Genomic DNA, 26521 nt, shown 5'->3' with positions numbered 1-26521 from the left:
GGTGGTGGTGGTGGAGGGGCACATGCCACAGTGTTCACATGGAGTTAAGAGGATAAATTTCCAGGATTGATATTTTTTTTCCTCCTGTTATTTGAGACCTGAGGATTGAACCTAGATTTTCAGTTGTAGTAGCAAGTGCCTTTAGCTGCTGAATTATCTCATTGACCTGGGATTATACTCTTGTCCTATGGTATTTTTTTTTTAACTTCCTTATTCTTGGATTCCTAGAGCTGGGCTTTTTTCTTTAGTGCTTTGTTCTATGTAACAGGGTTTTTACTGTATCCCTAATTTGTTGGGAGATGGTTTAGTTACTTTCTTCCCACAAAGTCATAAGGTTGGGGACTAAGTACAATAAATAAGTGAATTTTGAAGATATTTAAATACTAAAATTGGGATCAGCTGTCATGATCTGTGTTGGTTTATCTACTGGGCATTTCGCATCAAATCTGAAGCCAGCTTATTGTTGGGAGCTTCGTGTGCATGCTATTGACACCCAACACGCACTTACAAGATTATTGCATGAAAAAAGAGAATACGATGTGAATACCACTAAAATAGAAATTAAAAGTTAAGTCTTGTATATATTAAGTCCAAGAGTTATCTAAAACTCAATGTGTTTTCCCCAACAGGTCACCACTAACATCACCTGGGGCATTCAGCCCACACCCATGCCTGTGCCGGTATGGGTGATCATCCTGGCAGTTCTCGCGGGACTCCTGTTACTGGCTGTTTTGGTATTTGTTATGTACAGGGTAAGGAATGGACTTTGGAAGGGCAAGGGAGAGTCTAGAAGGAAAAGGGAAGGTGAAGTGGTGGAAAGGGATGAAAAGAGTAAGGATGAGAAGAGAGGGAGCCACAATGATGCCGCCTGGTGAGCGGGGCTTATTTCAGGATGGGAAACTAAACAAAAATGCCATTTGAATGTTCGAGCTGATGACAGTCACTCAATTGTATTTTTAGCATTCTGTTAGTGAGAGCTGTGCTTTTTCTTTAACTGACAGATGGGCTTTTTTAAACGTGTCCGACCACCTCAAGAAGAGCAAGAACGAGAACAGCTCCAACCTCATGAGAATGGCGAAGGAAACTCTGAAACCTAATTGGTTTTTAAGCTGCGCCCACCTCCGGATGCACTAAATTTACCACTTTGATGATAGATTTAAATGTCTTTCATAAAGAACAAAGATCCCAAGATGTACTGATGAGGGTACCCAGTAGCCTCAGTTTATCCACAAAACTGAAATGAGTATTTGTCAACTTCTCCTTATGAACAGGTTCAAATTACATTTACTTCAAATACACTGACATGTTTTTTCAGCATCGAAGTAATGAAATTTCAAGTGATAAAAATAATCCTTGTTCGGTGTACAAAGACAGCCCCTGAGTTACCACATTATATAACATGGTACTTCTTCAGTTACTATTTCTAATTTACTATGTGAGGTTTCTCTCCTCTTCGATGTTTTGTTAAGGCAACTAGGATATTTAAAGCAATTCCAATTTAGACTTTAGCGTCAATGATTTTGTACAGGTACTTAGAACATTAGTACACATTACACTACAGTTGATTTCGTAAGCTACTGAAGGCTCTGCAGTTGCATGGACTTAGATTTTAATATTATTTACATAGTAGAACTTTAAAAGAAATCTGATACCATCAGAGTACTTTCCTGGGGCTGTAGCCCACTTCAAAGCGTGTGCTTAGCATGTCAAGTCTCTGGGTCTAATCCTCAATTCAGTTTCCTGTATTAGCAACGGTACAGTATTTCTATATGAAAATTAGGTTTTTATTTATGTTTAGTCTGCATTGTATCTTATTGTATTTTAACTTTTGTAATTTAAAATTTGTATCAAATCCTTTAAGCCATTTTATGCAGAAAACTCTATAATTAAAAATACCCCTGAAGCAATAGTTTGATCTCAGCTAAATAATGATGGTAATTGAAGCCTTAGGAGTTGGAAGTTGTTTCTGAAGTACATCTGTTTCATTTGTCTGGCTGTTTGCATCATATAAGAAGTTGAAAGACTTTAAAATTACATTCTTCAGTGGAGCTTTTAATTGGTGTTAATTTATTTTCTCCTGTATTCATATTTTCCTTCTATTTCCAAAATCGAGAATGTGTCAAGACTGACTTTATAACCTATAGGAACTTGGATTTCTCACCCTTATCCCATGAGAAATGCTTGGAATTAACATTCCAAAGGTAGCTCATTCCATTGCTTCTAGCATGGGTATTACCTCAAGTTAAGCAAGACAATGCATAAAACCTGCCTCAGCTGTCAGAATAAATGCTAAAAAAGGTATTTTTATAAGCAGTTCTTGTTACTGAAAACCTTCTAAATCTTTCTTATATTTGTTAACATAAAACTTCTGGGGCTTTAATGGAGGCAGCATAGTTAGCAAGTTACGTCTTAAGTGGCCCTGATTTATTCACCGTTCCTCAAGGCCATGGGATGACTATCAATTATAGCTATTTTTGTACAATTACATCATGTTATGCACTAGAAGTTGAGAATTTTAATAGCTTTTTAAACTGCTATCCTCATTAAGCAATGAAAAATATTTCTCCTAAATAATTGAATATTTTTCTACATTTTAAAAAATAATTGAAATTTGTCTTATATCTTCTGGCAATTCAATGTGCAAATGGCTGAGCTAATTTGGAGAATTTATTTTCATAACACAAAACACATTTAGGTGAGTTGTACAAGTTAGAATATAGGCAGAATCCTATATTTAGCTTTAATGAACTTTTAAAGTAATAACTTCTGGGGGTATACATCTATTAATGGCTTGAAAGATCATAATCATATACACAGTATTTTTTTAACCAATAAATTTAAATGCTTTTAAAAAAAATGTTTTTATCTTAGGGCCAAGTGTTACCCACCACCATGCAGTCACTAAGTTGACCTAAAAACTTTCACCTTTTCTGTCTTCCTACATAACAGCTGCCATTCCCGAAAAATCAATGAAATTCATTCTTTGATGATAGGATCAATATTGGTTTTTACAGTTATTCCTATTATGGCTTCTTTGCCAAGGAGAAACTATCTGTTAGGGATTGAATGATGTTGTAACTGGAAATTAACATGATGTGTAATTTAAAATGTATAAACTTGTATCTGTGTAAAATTAGGAACTGTAATTTCAAAGTCAACTCTGAAAAAAACATTGATTATTTTTATTCTATAGCGGCATATGAATATATTCTACAGGATATCAAAAGGATTGTTTTAGATTTATATTTGTAATTTACTGAAAATTCACATTCATTTCCAAATATGAAATTCTCACAATCTAGTCCAGTTAAAAAAAATTGAGCAATCCAGAGGATATTTGGCACACATGAGAAATATTGGCACTTACACTGATTTCTTAAAGAGGTATTCATTTTAGACTTGATACTTCAAAACACCAGTGTCAGGGTCACTTCCCCTCCTTATGTTTAATTATCACCATAATTATGACTATAAAAGGTGAAACAGTCAAAGTGTTGTTGTCTTAATTCTACCTGAATTATTAAATTACTGATTAGTTAATCCTCATGAATACAACATTATTTATATAATGAGGAAATTCACTAATAGTAGAAAGAGTTTTGCTGTTGCTTTAAGACATCAGTGAGGGTTTTATAGTGAGCCTAACCCCAAGGAGGGATCTCTGTGGCAAAGTGTAGATAGAACAGCTGGTTCTTGTAGGGCAATAGAGTGCTGAGCTGCATCTATTCCCATGTGACAGAATGTTGTGAAGAGCCTCATGGAGGAGAAGAGTTAGTTGTTCTAGAATACCTGTGTGGCCATTGCCTATGTGAATGTCACCTTGGTTTTACTCATGGGTGGCTGGTACGTTTAATTTGGTGAGTAAGGGGAAAAGATGAACAAAATTGTATTATGGGATCCACAGAGGCAAATAAAATTGCTTAATGTTTAGTGGTTTGTAAAAGGTTTCTTTGAACTTGTGGTTCCTTTCCTTTGAACCGTGAACCTGTGGCTGTATCGTCTGCAGTATACACTGGCATTCATTTAATTCCTGATACATCACACTTTCTCTGAGAGGTACTGCATCTTCGATTTTTGTTGTCATTGTTCTCAAGTGCAATATAACAATGTAATGAAACATATGTCATTATTAATTTAGTAAGCCTAATCTGAATAGACATTTATTAGTGTTTTGTTTTTTTGTTAGCAGAAAAGAGCAATTCTGCTGTAGCTGTAGGTGAAGTTGTTTTACTTCTAATGAACTATAGAAGTGATCCCTGAAAGTATAGTCTTTGTTGTTTTACTTCTAAAACATCCATTCTGCATTTTATTTTAGGTGGAAAGTGAACTGTTCCTTGTGTTTTACAACACTTTCAGCATCTTGAGGTAACTTGGAAGCTGTTTGTATCAAATTATTTTGCTCTTTGAGTAACATGGAAGGTAATTTTCTTTGGCTTCTCGTGGTCGCCCACATTGGGTGAGACATAAAATGAGTCTGTTCTGAAATCTGTCATTTGCTAACTTGGTTTGAGTTAGTAAAAGCAGGTACCATGTTCTGCTTTGTTTCCAGTGTGTAACTTGTGGCTGTACAATAAACTTGAACATGTGGTGCCAGCTTCATGTGTGGATTCTTTTCTCTCCTAAGAGCTCTTGTTTCTTAGTCACACAAACCAGCCATAATACATCAAAACCATGACTTCAGTTCAGATTTTTAAGAGGATTAGTTATCCAAACTGAAAACAAAGGGAACCTAATGTTAAGCCACATTCTTTTATTTTTTTAATCTTATTTTTTTCTTATTTTACGTGTTGATCCCAGTTCCCTCTCCCTCCCATCCTCCCATGCCTCTCCCCTTCCATCCCCCATCTCCTATCCACTTCTCAGGGAGGGTGAGGCCTTCCAGGAGGGATCATCAAAATCTGTCAAGTCATCTGGGGTAGGGTCTAGGCCCTCCCTCTTGTCTCTAGGTTAAGGGAATATTCCTCCATTGGGAATGTGCTCCTGAAGTCCTTTCTTATACTAGGGATACATCCTGGTTCCACTGTCAGAGGTCCCATAGACTTCCCAGGTCTCATAACTGAGACTCACGTTTGGGGGTCTGGGTCAGTCCTATGCTGGTTTCCCAGCTATCAGACTGGAGTCCATGAACTCCCTTTTGTTCAGGTCAGCAGTTTTTGTGGGTTTCTGTAGCCTGGGCTTGACCCCTTTACTCATCACTCCTTCCTCTCTGCAACTAGATTCCAGCAGTTCACCTCCTGTTTGGCTATGGGTGTCTGGTTAAGCCACATTCTTAGGGAGAAAAATACATTCTTGGTATTTCAACAGTTCTAGAAATATTAGCAAGAATCATACAAGTGAGATTGCACAAAACTTCTGCAAATCAAAGGAAAGAGCAGAGTGAAGAGGCTGCCTACAGAAGAGATAAGAATCTCCATGCTTTATAGTCACCAGAGGATTAGTACCTACAATATGTAAAGAACTCGAAAAACTATATACTCCATAAAGCTAAACCATCCAGTCATTTAAGTGAGCAAATCAAATACTCAGGCATTTCTGAGAAGATGAAGTATAAATAGTCAGTAAATACATGAAAAGTGTTCAATATCTTCAGCCATCACAGAAATGTAAGTAAAAACTCTATGGTTAAATTCAGTTCCAACCAGGTCTGAGCAGTCTAAGAGACCTCAGACAGTGGAGCCAGGATGTATCCCTGGTGCACAAAAGGACTTTGCAAACATATCCCCCATGGAGGGATAACTGCCTTATTCTAGAGACAGGAGAGAAGCCCTAGTCCCTACTTCACAGGACCTGTCACATCTACATGACCCCAACTGGATGGCATTCCCCTACATATGGAATTGTGGTGGGGGGATGGGAGGGGAGGGTGTTTAGAGTGCATGTGAGAGGGCAGAGAGGGTAAAAGGGAGGGAAGGAGGGAGGGAACTGGGATCGACATGTAAAATAATAAATTAAAAAAAAATGCTTTGACTCCAAAATTTAACTTGAAGAACAAGGTACTGGGGAAAAGGATTTCTATTTTTGTTTCCACAGAAAATGAAAAGATGTGGATTCCTTCCAGACTAATGTGGTTTGATCACGCCAGACCGCCTGAAACAGAGTACAAGCTGATCCTACATTCAAAACAGCTGGACAAAACAGCCCTACAGACTACAGCTAGGATATCTGAATCTTCTTCGAATCCCCCAAGACAGCGCCCCTTACCAGCAGGAAGTAGTTTGGAAAGAACGATGCCCAAATTCCCAAATGTTGTGTATAAATGTTTGTTTTCATTTAATTGGACTTTGTTATATAAAATTAAATAAAAAAATTATAAAAAAAATTCAGTTCCAACCTAGAGTGGCTATCATTTAAAAAGCAAGCAAACACGCAAATGTTAGGGAACGTGTGAAAAAGGAACTCCTGGTCATAGCTGAATATAAACCAGCATGGCTACTATGGAAATCAGTATGGAAGTTCCATAATAAACTAAAAATAGAACTATAGTGATAGCAGGCCATCATGGACATCTAAGCACACGGTACCCTTGATCATCCATGATTATTGTGGCACTATTAAGTACTATTTACAACAGCTAAGCTATGAAATCAGTCTAAAAGTCCAACAGATGGATGAATAAATGAAATATGTATTTACAATAGGATTTTATTGTGTAATAAATAATGTCATTGGTTGAAGGAAATAGGACTAGAGTTCATCAGGTTAAGTAAAATAAGAATTATGAAGACATGTTGCATGTTTTCTCTCATTTGCTGATTATAGCACATAAAAATGATGTGAAAGTTGAAGGGGAAGAGGAAGGCAAATAGTGGCAAAGGGGAGGATGAAAGAGGAAAATATGGGATATGTTCATAGTACATGATTCACTTGAGAAAATGTCACTGTGCAACCCATTGCTTTGTGGACTAAAATAGACCAAGAAAATAGAAGTCTTTAGGGTAAATATGGATTTTCTGGAAATGTAAGAATATTTGTATTTCTAAAATGGTCTCTTATTTTCATTGCAAAGAACTTTATTATTTTCACTCCATGTGGCTGTTATACATTTACCTCTTCATTTCTTAAGTTTTTATGTATCTACAATTCTATTAGAATAAAACATTCCTAGCACCGGAGTCCAAAATTCCAGCTGTGAGGTTGGTGATCAGTGTCAAGATGCTTAATTGGTAGACTGTACATGCTACAAATCCGAAACACTGCTGACCCCACGAATGTTAGATGAGAAAGTCAACATGGAGGAAGTGTCTTACATAATTTTATGGAAGGTGCCTCAAGAGTGTGCCTGTAGTGTATCGGTCTCATCCTGTTTGAGATAGCAGTAAGCTGAATGCAGACACTATACAATGTGACACATTGAAACCACATTAATGCACATTTTCAGGTTTCCTGTTCCAATAGTCACATGACCAAAGTGGCAGGAAAGTAATACACATATGACAAGATTGTTTAGAAATGATTTAGATATTTGTTAAAAATGGAACTTTTTTTTTTTTTTAACTGGCACATTGGTGGGTTTTAGTGTCATTTTAAACACCGATGTCCTAGATCACCTCTCTCATAAGCATTTTTTTTATCCAAAGAGTGTTCTTGCAAGCAAGAGACCATTTGTTGCAAAGCACTCCTACTTTGGTTTCAAATACGGCTTCAGTTAACACAGTAGCACAGTTCTGAGATGGAGAGATGGCTCAGAGGAGCTGTAGAACACAACAGTATATTATGATTTGGCTTTTGTCTTCAAGCCCTAGATTGTGCTTAGATACTGGAAATCTTAGCTCTACAGGGAATGTTTGGTAAAAAAAAAAATATGCATTTATTTACTTTAAGGTAAAATAACTAAGGTGTATTTCAGAGGCTGATTTTTAAATGTATCTTAGCCAATGTTTGTTTATTTGTTTGTTTGTTTTTTAAACCAGTGTTTAGCCCTAATTGCACCAGATAATGTGGATTTTGTAAATTCGGACACTGCCCACATAAACTATATAGGAAATGGAACATTTAAGAACCATCTAAGTAAGCACTTAGAAATGTCAACACTCACCTCTAAAAATAAGCCGCCACATTTCCTGATGTAGATCACTTGTAGTATGACTGTGTTTTAACACTTGTTTAAAGAAGGTTTGATTGTGGGAAAATAAAGGTGATTTATCACCAATCAGGTCTTTGGAGCTGTTTGCATTTTCTCCTTTCTTCTGCTCAGATGCTGAGGTAACTTGGAATACAAAGTAGGGAAGTCAGCTTGAGGAGGCTGAGGAAGGCTCCCAGCCAAGAGCCCCTCTTCCAGTACCACCTGCTCATATAGACAAGGCTGACAGACAAAAGTATAGTGTAAGGCATCTCCCTTTGACATCTATTTTCTAAGCAATATGTAGTCCATATTTTTTTTTTATCACAAATTCACTTAAAAATCAATATAAGTTGAAACTAGACATTTCAAACTGCAAATGGCAAGTCACAGACTCCTGGCATAGTCTCGGACAAAGCACCAAGCCTCTCAGATGTTTACTGCTTCCATCTGTTAAAAAGACAATGGGAGTTACTTTCTCCAGCTGCTCCCAGAATTTAAGGAGAGCATGTTTGCAGCATGTGTTATTATTTTATTGAATATAGACATTGTTTTTATAGTCTTTACCACAGTAATTTCCCACCACTGTGTTTACTGTTGTCTCCACCAAGCAGGAAACAGTGAGAGGGACAGCCTCAAGACCAGGGGAGATGGGAGGGGAGAAAGCAGCTTAAGTGCCACCTATGAGGTAAAGAGTGATATGGGGGGGTATGGGAGGGGAGGATGGTGGTGGGGGCATGTGAGGGTGAGAGAGAAAGGGAGGGAAGGAGGGAGAGGGAACTGGGATCGATATGTAAAATAAAAATAAAAAATAAATTAATATAAAAAAAGAGTGATGTCACAGCCAGATGAGCCAGGTTATATGTGGAACTTCCTGCAGATGCTCCATATACAAAGCATTCACATTTGTCAAGTTGGGCTTCTTTACTGCAGATCTTAGCTTTACTCAGTCCCACCAACCAATCTTGATAATGTCAGAAGCAGCCAGGGGTCTCAGTTTGCTTCTAGGCTCATCTTTGGCAGCTTCCCGTTTTCTTTTTTCTTTCTTCTTTTTTGTTGTTATTTGTTTGATTTTTTTTTTATAACAAATGCCTAAACATGGCTGTCCCTCTGCCCTGTCTTTCCTCCTCTAATCTATTTTTCATGCTGATAGAGTGACTCTAAAACTGCATGGCTGATAGGGCATCTCTTTCCTGTTGAGTTTCCTTCAAAATGGTCTTCAGTGTAGAACTCTGCTTGCTTATATAGCATCCAAGATTGCTGGAGTTGCCATCTGTTAAATGATAGAACAGTGCCCTATACTGTAAGCATGCACAAGTGTCTGCTAGTTATTTTTAAATAGCTTGGTATTCTCCACTCTCCGTTCACTGTAGGAAATGGTCAGTCCTCTCACACTTGCCCAAGCACATTGTGCTTTTGTCACACACACACACACACACACACACACACACACACACACACACACACACAGAGGCTTCCAGTTCTTAGGTGACCTGGTTGTTCCCGTTTCTGTGTGAATTCCAATTATGTACAGCCTACTTTCCCTAGTGTCTTCCACAGACCTTAAATTTCATTTACCTCTATGTCAGCTTTAAATGCCTGCACTGCTTCTTGGGTTGCAATCGCCACAGTGGACTGTATTTTGCTTAAATGTTGCTTCACCCTAACAGGTGGTAAACTTGTCTAAGGAAGGGATTCTATTTCACTTAGTCCAACCTCCTGACTAAAGGCCCAGAGGGCACCTCCTTAGGTATTTAAGTAGGTCTTTTGTTTGTTTTTGTTTTAGAAAGGGTCTTTATATTAACCCTGGACTCCTGGAGCTCACTATGTAGAACAGCCTAGCTTCAAACTCACAGATACAACCCCCCACCCTGCCTCTGCTCCTGTCTCCTCAGAGCTAAAATTAAAGTGTGCACTACTATGTCTGGTAAGATTAAAAAACAAACGAACCCCCCCCCCATACATGAAAAGTATAAGTTAAAATGGATAAAAGTACAATTAGGAATATTTTATGATGAAGAAAGAAATTATCATTTAAGTAAAAAAAGGTAAGTTTATTTAAAGTCCGGAGAGTATCAGTTGATCTTGTAATGAGGCATGGCACAGCAGATAAGAATATTGGGTTAAAGGAGCCTGGCTTTTGAACCAATCATATCTCATGGTTTCTTAAGGGTAACCAATGTGTCACCTTCTTTTCTACATCGGGGTCAAGTGGGCAAAATTTTATTTCACTTTGTACTTTTTCCCGTTGCCTCGGTATAGACTGAGGGTGCGAACGTCCTCCACCTCCGAGAAGGCCTCTCTTGCTAGTGTCCATCTGGCTAAGCGCCCCGGCATCAGCATCACCTTGCCGAGCCATTGCCTGGTGGTGGCGGGCCCAGTCCCCGCTCGCTCGCCCCTCCCGGCGGTCACGTGCGCGAGGATGCGAAGCCCGCTCGCTCGCCGTCCTCCTGCCGACCCGCTCCTCCTCCCGCCGAGGCTGTGCACCACAGACGGCGCGAGGGGGAGCGAGCGAGCGGGCGCGGCCGGGTTCCGCAGCCCTGGCGCCCGCCGCCGCCCGCAGCCCCGCAATATGCCTCCGTGGCCCGCTGGCTCTCGGCCATGGCGAGGCTCTGCCGGCGCATCCCCTGCGCCCTGCTCCTCGGCCTGGCCGCGGTGCTGCTGAAGGCTCGGCTGGTTCCCGCAGCCACCAGAGCCGAACTCAGCCGCTCCGACCTCAGTCTCATCCAGCAGCAGCAGCAGCAACAGCAAAAGCAGCGGGAGGAGGCGGAGGAGGAGAGGCTAGAGGTGCCTGGGGCATCCTCTACTTTGGTGGTTCCAGGTAGGTCCCAGCAGCCCGACCCTGCTGTGTATCTGTGCCAGCGATCTCCTCTGGCTTTGCCAGATTCTTAGCTCCTTCCCCATCTCCCCCTTGCCTATCCTTGCAGGTCCCTATCCCTCTGCGTCTTCCCAGGTTGCGGGTTCGGCCTTTGGTTCTTTGCTCGGGTAGGAAATCTTCCCGTAGAGCACTGCAGTGGGCTTTGGAAGGGTTGGGGACCATAAAGAGGGATGCGGGGAGTCAAGGTTCCTGCTTCCACTGATCTTTTTATTTTTTATTTTCCCTCCCTTCTTTTACACACACACACACACACACACACACACACACACACACACACACACACACGCTCTCAAATCCCTTTAGCATTATGTTCTCTATCCGCTCCTAGATACTGTACAATTTTGCCATATACACCCACACAGCTTTTTACACTGTTTCTCCCTGCCTGCTGAATTTAAATTTAGAACTGGAGAAAGAAATCTCGATTTATTTCATTATATTTCTCTTTTTATCCCAGGAAAGGTTTAAGGCGGCTTGCAAAGAAGGGGAAAAATGCATTTGGTACGATAAGATGAAAGAAAACAATGAAACAGGAGTTTGTTGTTGAAGGAAGGGACTAGGAAGGGAGACAGATGGGTAAGCATGGAGTGACGCTTAGGTAGCATCGCCTGTCCCTCCCCCTGAGGGAATCTCCTTGTAGTGGAACTTAAATGAGCCTTCTCTAGATACATTCGGTAGGAGTGATGAAATATGGGTGTAGTATATATGACCATTTCAGTCCCCTATTTTCTGTCTTCCCCTCCCCCAGTCCAAGCTCCTGGGTCAGCAATTGGGCTATCAATTTAAATAGCCTTTACCCTGCCCCGCCCCCAACCCCAGTTAGTTACCTTCTACACTGTAGATTCTGCCTGGGCTTTGGGTAGGAAAGGGGTGGATTTTTTGTTTGTTTTGTTTTTTGTTTGTTTGTTTTTTTGTTTTGTTTTTGAAGCCACCAGTTTTCTGGCTAGTGGGCTGAGGTTTCACAAACCACAGATGAGAGTTATTTATAACTCTCTGATTTTTGTTTTAAAATCTGCCTAGTAACATTATAGAAGATGCTGAAAGTGAAATTGTGTAGAGTGGAATCAGCATCTTGGTTATCTCGCTTGCTCATCATCAGAAAGCAGTTCGGAGGCATGCCAGATGTGATTCATGACACAGTCCCGATGATTTAATTTCTTGGAGGGCTTTGAGCCTAGTATGAAATCACCACAGTGCACAGGAGAAAGCTTGTGTTCCTGACACCCTCTTAAACAGATTAATAGCACTCAAAGTGGCTAAAATAGAGAGGTATGCAGTGTGTTTGGATCTAACTCAGTTTTTAGTACCTGAAAGTGATAACACCTGGAAGTGCACGAGGCTGATGTTAAGGTAAATCTGGAGGAGTTGGAGATAGTGTTTTCATTACAAGAGAGGTTTATTACCTTAGCAGAGCAATAGGAGTCTGGGAGAGTGTTAGTCAGTTTCATGATTTCTGATATCTTGGCCTTTCAGGAATATTAGTGAAATGACTTTGATTGCCATTGTATATTGTGGTCTGATGAGAGTTGTGAATAACTGTAATAATTTGAACCTTTGTATTTAGAGTGAAAGTTAAACTATGCATTTTCTGGTATTTATGAGGGATATTTGGGAAAGGATCAGTATTTAGAAATCTAGCCATCCCTGATTTATGTAGCTTAATTGAGATAAAGGCTCTGCTGTCTAGTACTTCACACTGAGCTCTGAAGAGGAGCATGGCTCTTGTGTCTTTCTCAAACACTCTAATCCCCAGTCCAGTGGTAAACAAGCACAACCCAGTCAGTAGATTACTGTCAGTTAGATAGTGTTGACACAGCCCATAAACAAATGGAATAAAAATGTCCCCTGAACTCATTGGGATCTCCACAGTGAATGGGTCTTATTTCAACCTTTGTTCCTTCCCCAGATAGACATTTCTGTAAAAGTATTAAGTGGGAAGATGGCCTATGCTCAGATCATACAGTTGTGTGGAGGGATCTGGCCCCTCTGGTTTCTACCTCTTGCAGCGCTTGTCCTGGCTCACTCCTTGGTAGCCACAATGTTTTTTTCATTTGCGTTGGGTTCCGGTGCCAGACTTCTGCACTTGTTTTCTTTGCATGGAGTTCTGAAACTTAAGTGGCTGAGCATGTATGTTAACTCCTTATCTGCAATGTCTTCTGCCTTGGTTGATTCCCCCACACCACACCTACCTCCTTTTTAAAGCATCTATTTACTTATTTATTTATTTGTGTGTATGTAGGCATGTCAATGGGTGTGGGGGTGTAGGTGTCATTCATAGGTAGGCAAGGGGCCAACTTGCAAGAGCTGGTTTTTCTTCCACCACATGGGCCCTGGGGCTTGAACTCAGGTCATCAGGCTTGAGTTGGCAATCCTGACCTGCAGTGCATCTCATAGGCCTTCCTGTGAGGGCATAAACTTTGTTATGGTCACTGCTGTACTTCTTCTGTCACTTAGAGATCATTTGGCATGTCTAGATACTCATCTATTGGATGAGTGGGTGAAGAGAGGATGAAGATGTTGACATCAGGGAACACTCTTTTCCCAAGTGTTTGTTAAATATTTAACATCTTGTGAAACTCTTCATTAGAATTTGTATAAAAATAAAATGTTAAATGAAAAGAATTGTAAGTATAGATGATAAAGTATCTATCTTGGATCTTTAATGTTAGCTAAATTCAGTGTTCTTTTTAGGTTGTCTATACAGAACTAGTTGATACTGATACTTGAGGCAATTACTAGGTTCTGTCAGGAAGATTCTTAACCTCAGTGGACTTATAATCCCCTTGTGACCTAGGCAGGTATTAATATATTACACCTTTAAATAGTCGTGGCTGAGCCTGATCTGCTCTCGCCTCTGTGTGGCACTTCTCATGCCTTGGACATGAAATGGGAAATCTATGGAATTTTCCTTAGACATGATTTAGGAAACTGTGACACATTGAGTGATGTATGACTGAGCAAAGAAATTGACCATCGGCCTCGGTGGTTATTCTCTGTTGTTCACTCTTCTGAAAATTTCTCTGTGTTGTTGAGAAAAAAGAAAGGCTAAAAAAGAAGCCACACATACATTACTTTTAAAAGTCAGGATTTAAAAGAATGTGTTTCTATTTTCTCATTAACTTATGGGATATTGTCTTTAGAGAGTGCAGCGAAGAAAGGCCGAATTTGGGATCTGTCAGGTCCTTTTGTTTCTCTAGCACGTGCAGAAGTCCTGATCTCCCCATCTGTGCCGGTCATTGCTAGAAATAGATATTTGAGGGGCTAGTGAAGAATTAATTTGGGAGCTGATGGTAGTTGAATCAGCCATATCATATTCACTCTGATGGCCCATTAGGTAGGAGACATGTGGAGCTGGAGGCAAGGGGAGTTGAAAAAAAATAATGAGTGGCATTAAAATTTCCCACAAGAAGCACAGATGCAAGGTTCTCCATGCCTTTTTACATTTTTTATACATAGAGTCCTGAAAAACATAATTTTTACAGTCTGAAAAATTTTGGTCATGTGCATATATATATATATATTTTGAAAAATGTTGAATATATATAAAATAAACAGATATCATGATAGATGGTACCAGTCACAGTTTCACGATTCTGCCATTATTGTTTCACTCACACATCTAACCATTTCTAATTCATGTTTTGATTTTTTTTTGAGTACAGTTCTTTTTTGTGGTGATATGTGCACATATGTAAATGTACATGCTACTACATTATTTTAATAGCTAGGTGTTTACATCTAACCAGTAACTCTCTGGACTCCCTTCCTAGGTTTTCCCTGCCCTTCACCTGGAGATCTGTGCTGTTTTCATTCTTCTAGAATTTCAAATGTGGATTTCCATATCATTTGACCTTTTGTATTCAAGTTCTCTAGCTCAGAATAATTTTTATTGACTTCACTAATTTTCTAGCACATTAGTAGTTTACTTCTCTTTACTGATGAGAATTGCATCAGTTTAGTTTATTGCTTCTGTTGTTATGATTATTTAGATTGTCTTTGGTGATAGAGACTGCTACATCCTTAAGTCTTTGTGTGAACATGTCTTTTATGTATCTTGAATAAATGCCAAGGAGTGGAATTGCTGGGTCAGGTGGTATACTTCAATATTTGAGTATTACCCAGTATTCTATGTAGCTGGGACCTATATCACTTAATCTAATGGTTGATTAAATTACAGAAGTACTCACGCTTTCTCATGACTTGAAATGGTTTTGTATGAAAAATGCACAGTGCCTATCTACAGTACTCAGGATGACATTCTAATACACATAGTGGAACAGTTACTATAGTAAAGCACAAGTAACATGTCCGTTTTCACCTTGCAATTACCAAAATGTATTCTTAGCAGATTTCCAACATACAGCTCAGCATTATAACTCTCCTCCTCATTTCCTAAGGTTGATTACCTACTCAGTCTATATATTTGCAAACTTGTACCCCTGAACTGTGCCTTTCTTTTGTCCTGGTAGTCATTGTTTTCTCCCCATTTAAATCTCCCATCTGTGAAACGTGTTTGTTTACTTTTTGTGATCAAGGAATTTGAAAAATTAGTAGGAAAAGTAAGATTAGAAATTATTCTGTTTGGAAGTCCTCATGCTTTAGAGGCCGTATTCCCAGATGGGTAATTATTTCTTTCCAGGATTTTAATAACCAAAGGGAACATGAAGTACATGCTGATTACAGGTTGAAAAACACATGTCATTGTGTTGAATTTGAGTCCAGTTGGTTTTGTGGTGGTTTTCACAGTGCTCTTAATGTGACTCAGTAGAAACTGTACCAAATATTTTTCTGAAACAAAACTCTTCCCTCAAGAATATAAATATTGAACTTGATTCTCTTTCAAAGTTCTGTCTGTCTGGGTCAGCCACAGTGTTATTGTCATTCATTTGCTTGGCCTAGTATAATGTTTAATTTTCTTTTGTCCAAATAGCCTTAGCAAGAAAACAAGTACAATGTTTTTCATCAATAGAACATATGTTTTGGAACACTTACTTACCTAGAAGATTCTAAAACTAGAAAAGCTCAGCATTTAAGTGTTTAATTGAAACATAAGCTAGACAAACAGCTTCTGTTTGGGGTCAGATAGTTGTGGTCCATGCCTTGAATCACAGCACTCTGGATGCAGAGATAGGTGGATCTCTGAGTTTGGCTAGCCTGATCTATAGAGGACTTCCAGGTCAGCCAGGATTACACAGAAAAACTCTGTTTCAAAAACACAAAACAAAACTAAACAAAAGATTCTGTTTGGGGATGCCTTTTGAATTGGCCTTTTGGGAAGACATAATCGACATGTCTGAAACATTAGATTTCTGTACATAGTAAATGGTTTTTATGACTGCTCATATTATAATTAAGCTATATTTTAAAACCTGCTTGATGATGCCTGAGAACATAAGCACATTCACTTAGGCATAAAATGCTGTTTCATGGAGAACTTTGGATGCTGAGGAAGTGGCAGTCACTTTCCATCATTTCCAGTGTGTCAAACTCACCCCAGTACCTAAGGAACCAAAGCTAGCCTCAGTAATGCATAATGCCTCTCAGAATATGGAGTTCATGAAGCCAGTTCTCTGTGTTAGGGTCTTACATCTTACACAGATTTGAAATTAATTTCATTTGTAAATGAGATTTCAGTTTCTTTTTAACATGTCCCCCAAGTTAATTTCTAAGTTTTATAGTTCTTGAGGGAATCACTTAAAATTTAAGTAAATTTTTGTCAGTAGCAACGACTATGCTTTAATGAAGACTTTTAGATGTCAAAAAAAAAAAATGCTGTTTATAAGTTTTATTATTTTTGGTTAACTTTTCCTTTTTTTTTTAATATTGTATTTGTTTATGTACCTCGGATTAGCTTTGGATTTATGATTTTCCTCCTTCAGCCTCTTTAGAGCTAGAATTATTAGTGCATGCACCACTACCCTTGACTTAATGGGTATATTTTAAATTTATTTCTTCTGCTGAAATGTAGAGCTCTTACTGGGTCAAGCCAATTATCATTCCTACGTGTGGACCCCGAAGCTAGGTAATTACTTGGCCAGCTGGAAGTCTGTAGATATGTCTAACTTCAACTCAGAGGTCAGGGTGAGAAGGCCTGGCTTATATCCAAGGTTCCTGCTCTAGGTGTATCACAGACTTCCATGCTTCAAACTTTCTGTGGTGCTATTCCAACAGATCTGCTGCTACAATTGTTTGTCCGTTGGCTTTATAATAGAGATGCGACACTAACAAATCAGAGGGTTAAACAGATGATTTATTCTCCTTACCATGTAGATTACACTTGGAAGCTGGCTGGAGGATGCAGGTACTCTCTCCGTTGTGATTTATGCCACTTCTGCCCTCCCTTATTTCTTGGGAAACAGTCCAAATTAAGTTACCTGAATATGACTCACTATGGCTTAATGGGTTATGTTCCTTTACAAACATAAACACGTGTTCCACGTCTTTCATGCTTGCGTGAATAGGATTGGTTTGTAAATGTCTGGGTGACCAAGGCAGGGTGGGCAGGGTTACCAAATGAGTATCCATTTACTATAAAAGTGAGATAGGGAGACACCATGCAAGGGAGGAAATAGCAGCCAAAATGACAAGCACATTCAGTTAGAGCAAAATAAACTGCTCATGGGTTAGTGATAAAACACATGCTATGAAATGAAAATTATGAGTAATTAAATATGTGTCCATGAAGCCAAAACTATTTTTACTCATTTTTATTTAGATGAATGTAGGTTTCTAAAGTTATATGCATTTAAAGAAAACTTTGCCCCCCTAATTTTTTTAAGTTAATTAATTGATAATTCATTTTTGAGACATGGTTTCTCTGCATAGCCCTGGCTGTCCTGGAACTTGCTCTGCAGACAGACCAGGCTAGCTTCTTCCTCCTAAATGTTAGGGTTAAAGGCATGAGCCACCACCTCCCTTGAACCTCTGTGGGTTTTTTTGTTTGTTTGTCTGTTTGTTTTGTTTTCATTATGTCTCATTATGTAGCTTTGTCTGACCTGGAATTCAGTTTGTAGATAAGGATGGTCTCATATTCACAGAGATCCACCTTTTTTTTTTAGCTACATGAGTGCTGGAGTTAAGGGCTGGCCTCAAATTGTATTTTATAATATGTTTGTGCTGCTGGATTTTGGAAGTTTAGTAGAAGAGCTAGGATTTATTTAACTTTTTCCTTTTCCTTGCTTCTCATTTCCTCCCCTTCCTTTATATCCCTTTCTTCCTTTATTTTGTGGTGCAAAGGCTTAAGCATTCTAGGCTAATACATAAACTACACCAACCCTTAATTAGTTTTGTCAGGGACAGGGTGCTACTACTAAGGTGTAGTGGCTGGCCTTGAATTTATAATCTTCCCGCTTTAGCCTCCTGAGTAGCTGGGATTATTGTCGGGAGCGGACTTTGTGGGGCTGCAATCGGAGCCAGCTGAGCGGTCCCAAGTCCGTACCTGAATAAGGGAGTGTGGATGAGGGGAAGGCTAGCTATAGACAATAAAGAAAGACAGAGAGACAGAATGAAGGTCAAGAGGGCAGATCAGTCAATACTGAAATGCCATGAGTTTATTCTTCCTCACTCTTATATACCTTAACCAAAAAAGGGGAACACAGTCTCTTGTACATGGAACAAACAGACTGTTCTTCCTCACTTAGTCTAAGGAATCAATAACCACACCTTAGCTCCAGCTTCTTGTTTCCTAGCCTTGAGGTCAGGAGTAGCCATACCTCAGATTCAACTTCAATTTCATTTACAGTGATGCAATATCTAAATTTCAAAATGCATAATTAAAAATTGGAAATGTTCCCATTGCAGGTAGTACCTGCTTTACAACTGTTTTGGAAATCAGGACCTCTAGGACTAGAATGAAAATTATTTGTCTTAAGAATTTTTTTTTTTTCTGGAGATGTTTGAAAAGTGAGTAATATAAGCTAAAACACGTTCTTCAAAGAAATTGTATCACCTGGTATTTATCAAATCCAATAAAGCTGTTAGTTAATGATGTTCTACTTTAGTTCTTAGCTAATATGAGAGAATGAGTTTTTATTGTAATTTAAAACATTCATTATCACTGGTTCAAGTTTATGAATCAAAACAATGTGGGTTTTAAAAGTGTTCCTGTACGATAGCATTTCAAATAAAGAGGAGGTCTTTTGACTTAAGAAACTTGTCAAATGTAGGAAGCAAGCTGAAGTGAGAAGTGAGTATCTGAGTGGTTATAGAGAGGTCATACAATGCATTGTGACCTTTTTGTGACTTCAGTGGCCTCCCAGAGTGGGAAAGCACTTTCTATGAGGAATCTTTGGGTATGTGAAGGAATCTTAGCTATTCCCACTTCATCATGCAGGGATCCCAGGGAGCCAGTGGAAAGACATGAAGGTCTCCCAAGAATCCTAAGAGGATTCGTCAGCTAGTGTTCAATGTCTATGAGATTTTTAAGAAATTTCCTAATCCCCACAGATAAGAAAATCTGCCCCAGTTAGGTAAACATTTCTAAATGTACTCGTTGGGAAAAGAACAAAGGAATGATTCCGACTCCCATGGGTTTTAGTGCTTTTTTTTTTTTTTTCCGAGACAGGGTTTCTCTGTATTGCTTTGGAGCCTGTTCTGGAACTAGCTCTGTAGACCAGGCTGGCCTTGAACTCACAGAGATCCGCCTGCCTCTCCCCCACTCCCCCTGATTAAAGGCATGCACCACCAACACAGGCTTGTGCTTTCTTAACATGAATTTTTCTGTTATTTTTGCAAATGTGGTGGGTAAAATTATGATGCTTGACAAAAATATAAGCAATTCTTCCTGAAGGCTTAAAAACAGCAATTTTTTTAGGATGTAGTCCTATGGTCAGTTGTTTCAGAGTTGGCTTTTCAGTTCTGTTTGCACAATGGCTACCAGTATGGAAAGACACCATTTTGATAAGTCACATGACTTTGAATTGTTCTGCATGTAAGTTCTGTTATGCAGTAAGCTGGCAGAGGAGCACCTTACAGCCCTAAACCTTTTACTCTGGCAGACAGCTGTAAACTCCTATCACTTGACTGTTTCATGGGAGGACGGAGTCCTGAGATAGAAGGAATGCCCTTTATCTAGTCTGTGATGATGACTCTCTCTACTCTTGGGGTCCTGCCAGGCCGGAGCCTAAGCTCCCTGCAGTTCCAGCAAATAAGGCCTGACCCTGGGAGTTAGAAATCCCCAAAGAAGGCTGTAATCACAGCAGTTGGGAGGTAGAGGCAGGAGGAAGAAAAGTTTGAGGACAGTCTGAACTACATGAGGTCTTGTCTCAAAAACAAAAATTCCAGCCAATCTACCAACCAACCAACCAAACATCCAACCAGCCAACCAAACAACCTCCAAACCAAAGATCAAACCCTGTATTAGAGATCAAACCTAGATCCTTAATTCATGCTGGATATGTGCTCTAAACTGAGCTACATCCCCAGCCTCAGTGTTTTTACTTTGAAACAAACTTACAGAGTTGCTGCTAGTTGCCAGGTACCATGTATGCCGTCTGTGTTACTTGTCTTGTCATAACAGAAACAGTATACAGAGAGAAGGGCTGTTCTGGTGCCCAGTTCATGGTGATAGGACCTTATATCACAGCCTGCCTGTTCATGTTCCTGCAGACCAGGGAGCAGAGAGGATGGGCTAGAAGCAGGGTGAATCTCAAATGAGAAAATTGAGGGTCAGGTTGACACAAAACTGGCCAGCATATTAGCATTTGGTAGAAAACTTTCCTTTGCTGTTAGAAGCAAAGTGGTGTTTTGGCCTCGACGAGACACTGTTCCGTTCTTACTTAACATGTCAATTCTCCACATCACCTAACAGTGCATCTTCATGTCTATTAACACCTTCCTCTCTTGCCCCCCCCTCTGCCATGTGCTGACCCTCATGAAAACATGTAACTTGCCTTCTTTCCCTGTGAACAGCCCAAGATTTGATTACTTGTTCTTATGGTATCTACAAAATACAGTTCTCTGCACAGCGATTGCCTCTTTCTGCTGAAGCTCTTGAGACCTGTGATGCAATTGAATTTTGGTATCAGGTTAGGCTGGAAATGTGTGCACAGCAAAAGGCCCCATGACTGGAAATTCCCAGTGCTGAAGAAGAGGTACCAAAATGACTGTAAACTGTATACATTGATATATATTTTTCTAGATATAGCATGCATTTTATTCAGTTGTTCATTTAAAAATACCTGGGAACTGGGTGATAAAACATGGGAGGTAAGTTCTGTTTTTATGAGGTTTACAGTTCAGAAAGGGAGAGAAAGGTTTTTCTTTTAGCACTTCAGGCCCCTGATAAAGCAGTTTCTACATTAAAAAATAAAAGTCCATTGAATTCTGTAAATCTTCCAGGCTGGGAGAGCTGAGACATGAGGCAGGTGGCTTCCTGGGGAAGCATATGGGCAGAGTGTGGCTCTTCTCTCTCAGGCTGGCACCCAGGAAACTCAGGGCACATGTATAGATAGCATGTTGTCTTTTTGGGCTTTCAGAGACTGAGGAGAAGGTTATATCACATCACCCCAGTGACAGGGAGAACTATTGTTTATAGCAGTGAATCAGTTATAACTCTGTGATGAAAAGATATCTTCCTACGCCCTTTAGACTGCCATTTCTACTGTCTTAAAAATTTTGAAAAAGAACTGTGCAAAAATCAGCGAAGAAAAAAGTACAATAAATAAATAAGTCATAGTTTGTGGGGGTGGAGGATTTGTAAGATTCTTTTTGATCATTACATTGGTGCAAGTAGCACATTTATATCTGCATGCCCATGCAATATGGTGTGACAGTGGCATTTAAGGTGCATTCTGGCCGTATTACTCTCTTCCATGCTTCCTATTTGTGTTTTTTTTTTTTTTTGGTTCCCGTTTCACTAGTCTCTGGCCATTTCCTCTACCTTAGGTATAACTCTCATGGGAGATGTATGCATATTTATGCAGTTCTTCTCCTTCCCATCCTTCTGTCTATGCTGTCCCTAACCTTCCATGTTTGTGATGGAGATGACAAGCCCATCCTTGGTCTTTACCCTGAGTCAGGTATTCTATGGGCAGAAAAGAGGAAGGTCAGACACAGAAGTGGGGATCTCTTATCAGTTTATGACTTCCATCCTTGTGGTTTGCTTAGTTTCACCACCTTCTTGGATTCTGCATAAGAATGAATTCTCATGTTTTCATCAGCAAATCCTGATGGGATTTGTATAGCTGTTGGCCAGAAAATCTTAACTAGCTCTGCGTTATTCCCCACACCATCTTAATGCTAGGTAGATTTACAATCTGTTGACTTTCTCTTGCTTTCAGCACTATCCTGCTTCCTCCTCATCTCTGACTTCAGCAGAAGTCCATCTAATGGATCACATTTGCTGACTCACGATTATCTCTCAACAAACCACTTAGACCCTTTCCTAGTTGAGTCTGTATCTGAAATTTGTTGTTTAAATTAGTCTCCATTCCCAGTGTTTCATTATTCTTCCTCTAGATTCCTTTAGAGCATAAATGTATTTATCCACCCATTTGTATTCCACAATGTCTAACATTAAATGATGAGAAAGATGCTGAGTGGGATTTATTGGTAATAGTGTGTCTCCTTGTTAGTGTGAGGCTCTGGATTATATTTCCATGGTTTTCTGCTAGGTGAGAAGCACACCAATGGCTCCAAAGTGCTTTTTAATTAACAGGGTTTACTCCAGATTTATGAGTTTAGGGCAAATGCTTATGGCATTATGATGAACTGAGAAATGAGAAGTTCATTGATCCCATGATACACTTTGAGACCTAGAATTGTCACTCCCTTTTATATCAATAACTCAAAGAACCATTCTCAAGCCTAGATTCCTTCTTGAGGAAGTTTTTTCCCCCTTGTTCTACATTATTTTTCTTTTCACTTCTATTTCTTTTAATCTTATTAGCACTTGGTTTGTCACCTTTTGGTCCAAGCTATGACCTCATGCCTGCTCATTCCCACTTCCCTCCTTTTTCTCACCTTCAGGTTTTCCTCACTCTACAGGATTAATTTAGAACTGCTTACAATTCTTTCTTCTAAACAGGAATCTTTGCATTTCCCATCTTCTTAAAATACTTCTCAGGGGCTCTGACACATCTCTAAACATCCACTGCAAATCAGTGAACTAATTTGTCCTCAATAGCTTATCCTCAGATGCAAGGCATGTCAAAGTTATGCTATTTTTGAGTATTTGATGAAACGGAGTAACTAGTTATGTAACACTTTAGGACTGTAAGGTAGGGTAGGGATGGGATGGGTAGAGCTGAGCTTTTAAAGAGTTTGTATATGGGAAGAGTGAGATGAGAGGTCTCTGAGCTCTGGGTGTAAGGAAGCTGGGCTCCATGAATGTCAGAGTCAGCTGTGGGCTTTGCACACTCATGGAATGTTCTGTGTTTGATGGAGCTGGCTGAGAAATCATTCAGGACTGATGGCTTTGGTGGTCAAACATGCATTTTGGTGCTATGACACTGGCATGGGGAAATTCAAATTCTTATCCTCATTTGGGGAAATTCAAATTCTTATCCTCATTTATATAGAATGTTTTTTATATGATCTACAAATAAAGTTCTTTGAGTTGGAGATAATGGATAGTGACAGTAGGCAGAATTGTGGTAGAGATGGTATGTATAACATTCATCAAGTAATTACTTCTACTACTCTTTTTTTTTTTTTTTTTTTTTTTTTGAGGAAGAGTTCATGTTGTAGCCCAAGCTAACTTTGAACTCATGGCAGTACTCTTCCTGGGATTATTGGAATGAGCCCTCACAAATGTCACTAGACATACTAAGGACGATTTTTTTTTCAGAAATTGTATATTGTAGAAATATCATCATTTTGTCTTACTGATTTTTACTCTTTAATATTTTGTTAGAAAGGGTTGAATAAACGGAAAAGGAAATGTATCCATCTTTTGTGATACTAGATTTGTTTTTTCATGGTTTTATTTTTTTCTATTCTAAAATTGTATGTGTGCTTCTGCTAAGAAATGCTAAGGCATTTTATGAGATATGAGCATTCTTGTTTTCCTTTTAAAAACAATCTAGAAATAGTGTTGTCTTTGAAACATCAGCTAAAGCAAACAAGGAAAATATATTGAAAAGCAAAATATTAGTGAGGTATTCGTCTGTGAGCTTTAGTTTTCCAGTATTCCATTGATCCTCTTTGTTTTACTGAGAGGATAAATTGGCCCACAAGAAAGACTGAATCAAACAATGGTAGCTTCTGTCTTCCTTTTTTTTTTCCTGTCCAGGAAATTTTAACTTGAGCTAACAATATTCTCAGCATACAAATAAGCCAATTAAAGCGCCCTGGTCCTTTGGAAAACTTACTGAAAAAAGATGGTGTTTTAAATAAGAAAACCACAGTGCTCAACAGTGCCCCTTTGTCTCTCTGGATTTGGTATTGTTGGGTAGGTTCATTTGTCCACCAAATTGTGAGTCTTGCAACATTCACTTTAGAAATCAATTCTACTGGAAAGCAGATGAAATCTCCCCCTCCCCCAAATACTTAACCTCAGAGGAGTAGTAAATTATGTTTCTCTCCAGTAATGTAGTCACTCCACAACTGAGAAGGGCATTAGCATCGTAATGGAGGCAGCCAATTGATTCCTGTATTGATTAGACAAGAAGACTGTGTCTTGTGAAATTTAAGGCTGATTGAATCCTAAAATTGTTATGGCAGGTATGTCTAAATAATTTAAAAATATCATTTTTTAAACAAAATTCACAAGCAAAGCAACATGCTAAGGCACTTTCCTTGAAATGAAAATCCATATATTAAAAGTGTTCAGAAATGACTTACCCCATGTCTGTAAGTAGGAAGCAAAAGAAAGCCATGGGTTATTTAGGCCAAATAGGATTCACCAGGAGTTTTTTAAACATTACTGTTTGTGATGCAGGTTCTCCAAATTAGATGAATAAATTCAGCGTGAGCTTAGAAAGTTGGTAGAACAAAATCAAATAGGGGTATCTGCATTTTCAATCCATTTTGGATACACGTAAAAATAAATGACTCAGCCATGGAAACGATCTCTCCTACCTCTGCTTTAATTAAAAGCTTACCTTAACTATGAAAGAGTTCAGACATGCAATCTGTATATAATGGACACCCTGTACTCACCATGGGCATCCATCTAGTCTTTGCTTTGTGTTTTATTTTTCTTACATTCCTCTCTCTGTTAAGAAATGGAATTTAAAGATGAAGTCCAGCTCTATTCTTATTTCATTTTCCCCTCCCTCAGAATTAATCACCATTATGAAATTCGTGTCAAACATTTTGCATTTGAAAATTGAGACAGATGTACATGTTAGGCATATCCTTCTGAAGTATGATTTTTTTTTTTTACTCAGCATCATATTTGGTGGGCTTTCCTTGTTGATACATTTATACCTCATTAATTCATTTGAATAACTATAATATTCATTTGTATAAATAAACCATTCTGATGTCAGTAAGGATTTTTTTTTTCTGGTTCACTGTCATGCTGGGTGCCTTTTAGATGTGAGCAAGACTGGAAGACTATCTTTTTGTTTGTTTGTTTGTTGTTTGTTCTTTGTTTTTTTAAGACAGTGTTTCTCTTTAGCTTTGGAGCCTGTCCTAGAATTCACTGTATAGACCAGGCTGGCCTTGACCACACAGTGATCTGCCTGCCTCTGCCTCCTGAGTGCTGGGATTAGTCATGTGCCACCACTGCCCAGCTAACATCATACGACTATCTTAGGAGTTCATACAAAGAAAAAGAATTACTGACTGACATAGTCTGTGTAATTTTCGTGTTTCTAAAGCTATCTACTTAATTCTCAAAAGAAGTTGTAGATCGTGAAAATGGCCTTTGTCACCCTACATAATAGTAATAGAAAAGTAGTCACACACCCTGCATTTCCTGGTTGTTGGGACTGCTTGCTTTCTTTCACTCTGCTTTTTTAGTGAGTCGTCCTTCTGCATTCTTTGGGTGTTTGTTCCCTTTTATCCCTGACTTTGTTGTTCTTTGGAACAGTAATCTGTAGTGTCACGTTTTGTTTTGCACATTGGCTTTTCCAGTGTCTGATCAGGCTTTTAAATTGGGTTTTAGAATGTTTTAGTAGCATTCTTTTGCATTTTACTTGAGTCACATTTATTGATCACTATATTCTTGCTTAGTAATTCCTTACATAATGTTAGGCAATAACACCTTCCAAAAAACTTAACCCTGCATTTAATCTTACAACGTGTTCTGTTGATAAAAGTTCATACTAAATCTTAGCCAGTCCAGAACTTATTTTGTGTACAGCATGAGATAGAAATAAAGGGAAATGATTTAAGCTCTTGAACATCTTTAAAATCTTTATTATATTTCTGATTCTCAATGAGCCTCAAGAAACACCTGAAAGTTAAAAAAGTATCAGTCCTTTTAATTCTTTAGAATTTAATTGTTTCTTCCTGGTATATCAACATTTTTATTTAAAGATATTCTATTCTCTTAAATTATTTATGCAGTAATTGTTGCTTTAGAATGAATATGATCTGTGAGGCTAACGATTTCATGCCATATATCATATTAGTGTGAGGGATGCAATATGCAGCTCAAGAAAAGGTTAGTAAATGCATTTATTAATGAAAGGATG

The 26521-nt window shown here is 38.8% G+C and overlaps 2 protein-coding genes across 3 annotated transcripts in view; both read left to right on the top strand.

Moving 5' to 3' along the window:
* The window catches only part of Itgav (integrin subunit alpha V), a 76854-nt gene extending 72261 nt beyond the window's left edge, over window positions 1-4593 (top strand). For both annotated transcript variants that reach the window (XM_051184366.1, XM_051184365.1), the window contains exons 29-30: window positions 630-752; window positions 1002-4593. In XM_051184366.1, the coding sequence (XP_051040323.1) occupies window positions 630-752; window positions 1002-1097 (219 nt within the window). In that variant the 3' untranslated portion in view covers window positions 1098-4593. The remainder of the gene's footprint in view (window positions 1-629; window positions 753-1001) is intronic.
* Window positions 4594-10492: 5899 nt separating this feature from the next.
* The window catches only part of Fam171b (family with sequence similarity 171 member B), a 54534-nt gene continuing 38505 nt past the window's right edge, over window positions 10493-26521 (top strand). The window contains exon 1 of the mRNA XM_051184373.1: window positions 10493-10880. Coding sequence (XP_051040330.1) covers window positions 10661-10880 — 220 coding nt within the window. The 5' untranslated portion in view covers window positions 10493-10660. The remainder of the gene's footprint in view (window positions 10881-26521) is intronic.

Source organism: Phodopus roborovskii, unplaced genomic scaffold (assembly GCF_943737965.1).
Source record: "Phodopus roborovskii unplaced genomic scaffold, PHOROB, whole genome shotgun sequence".
NCBI classification, from domain to species: Eukaryota; Metazoa; Chordata; class Mammalia; order Rodentia; family Cricetidae; genus Phodopus; species Phodopus roborovskii.
This window is presented reverse-complemented; position numbering and strand designations above follow the sequence as displayed.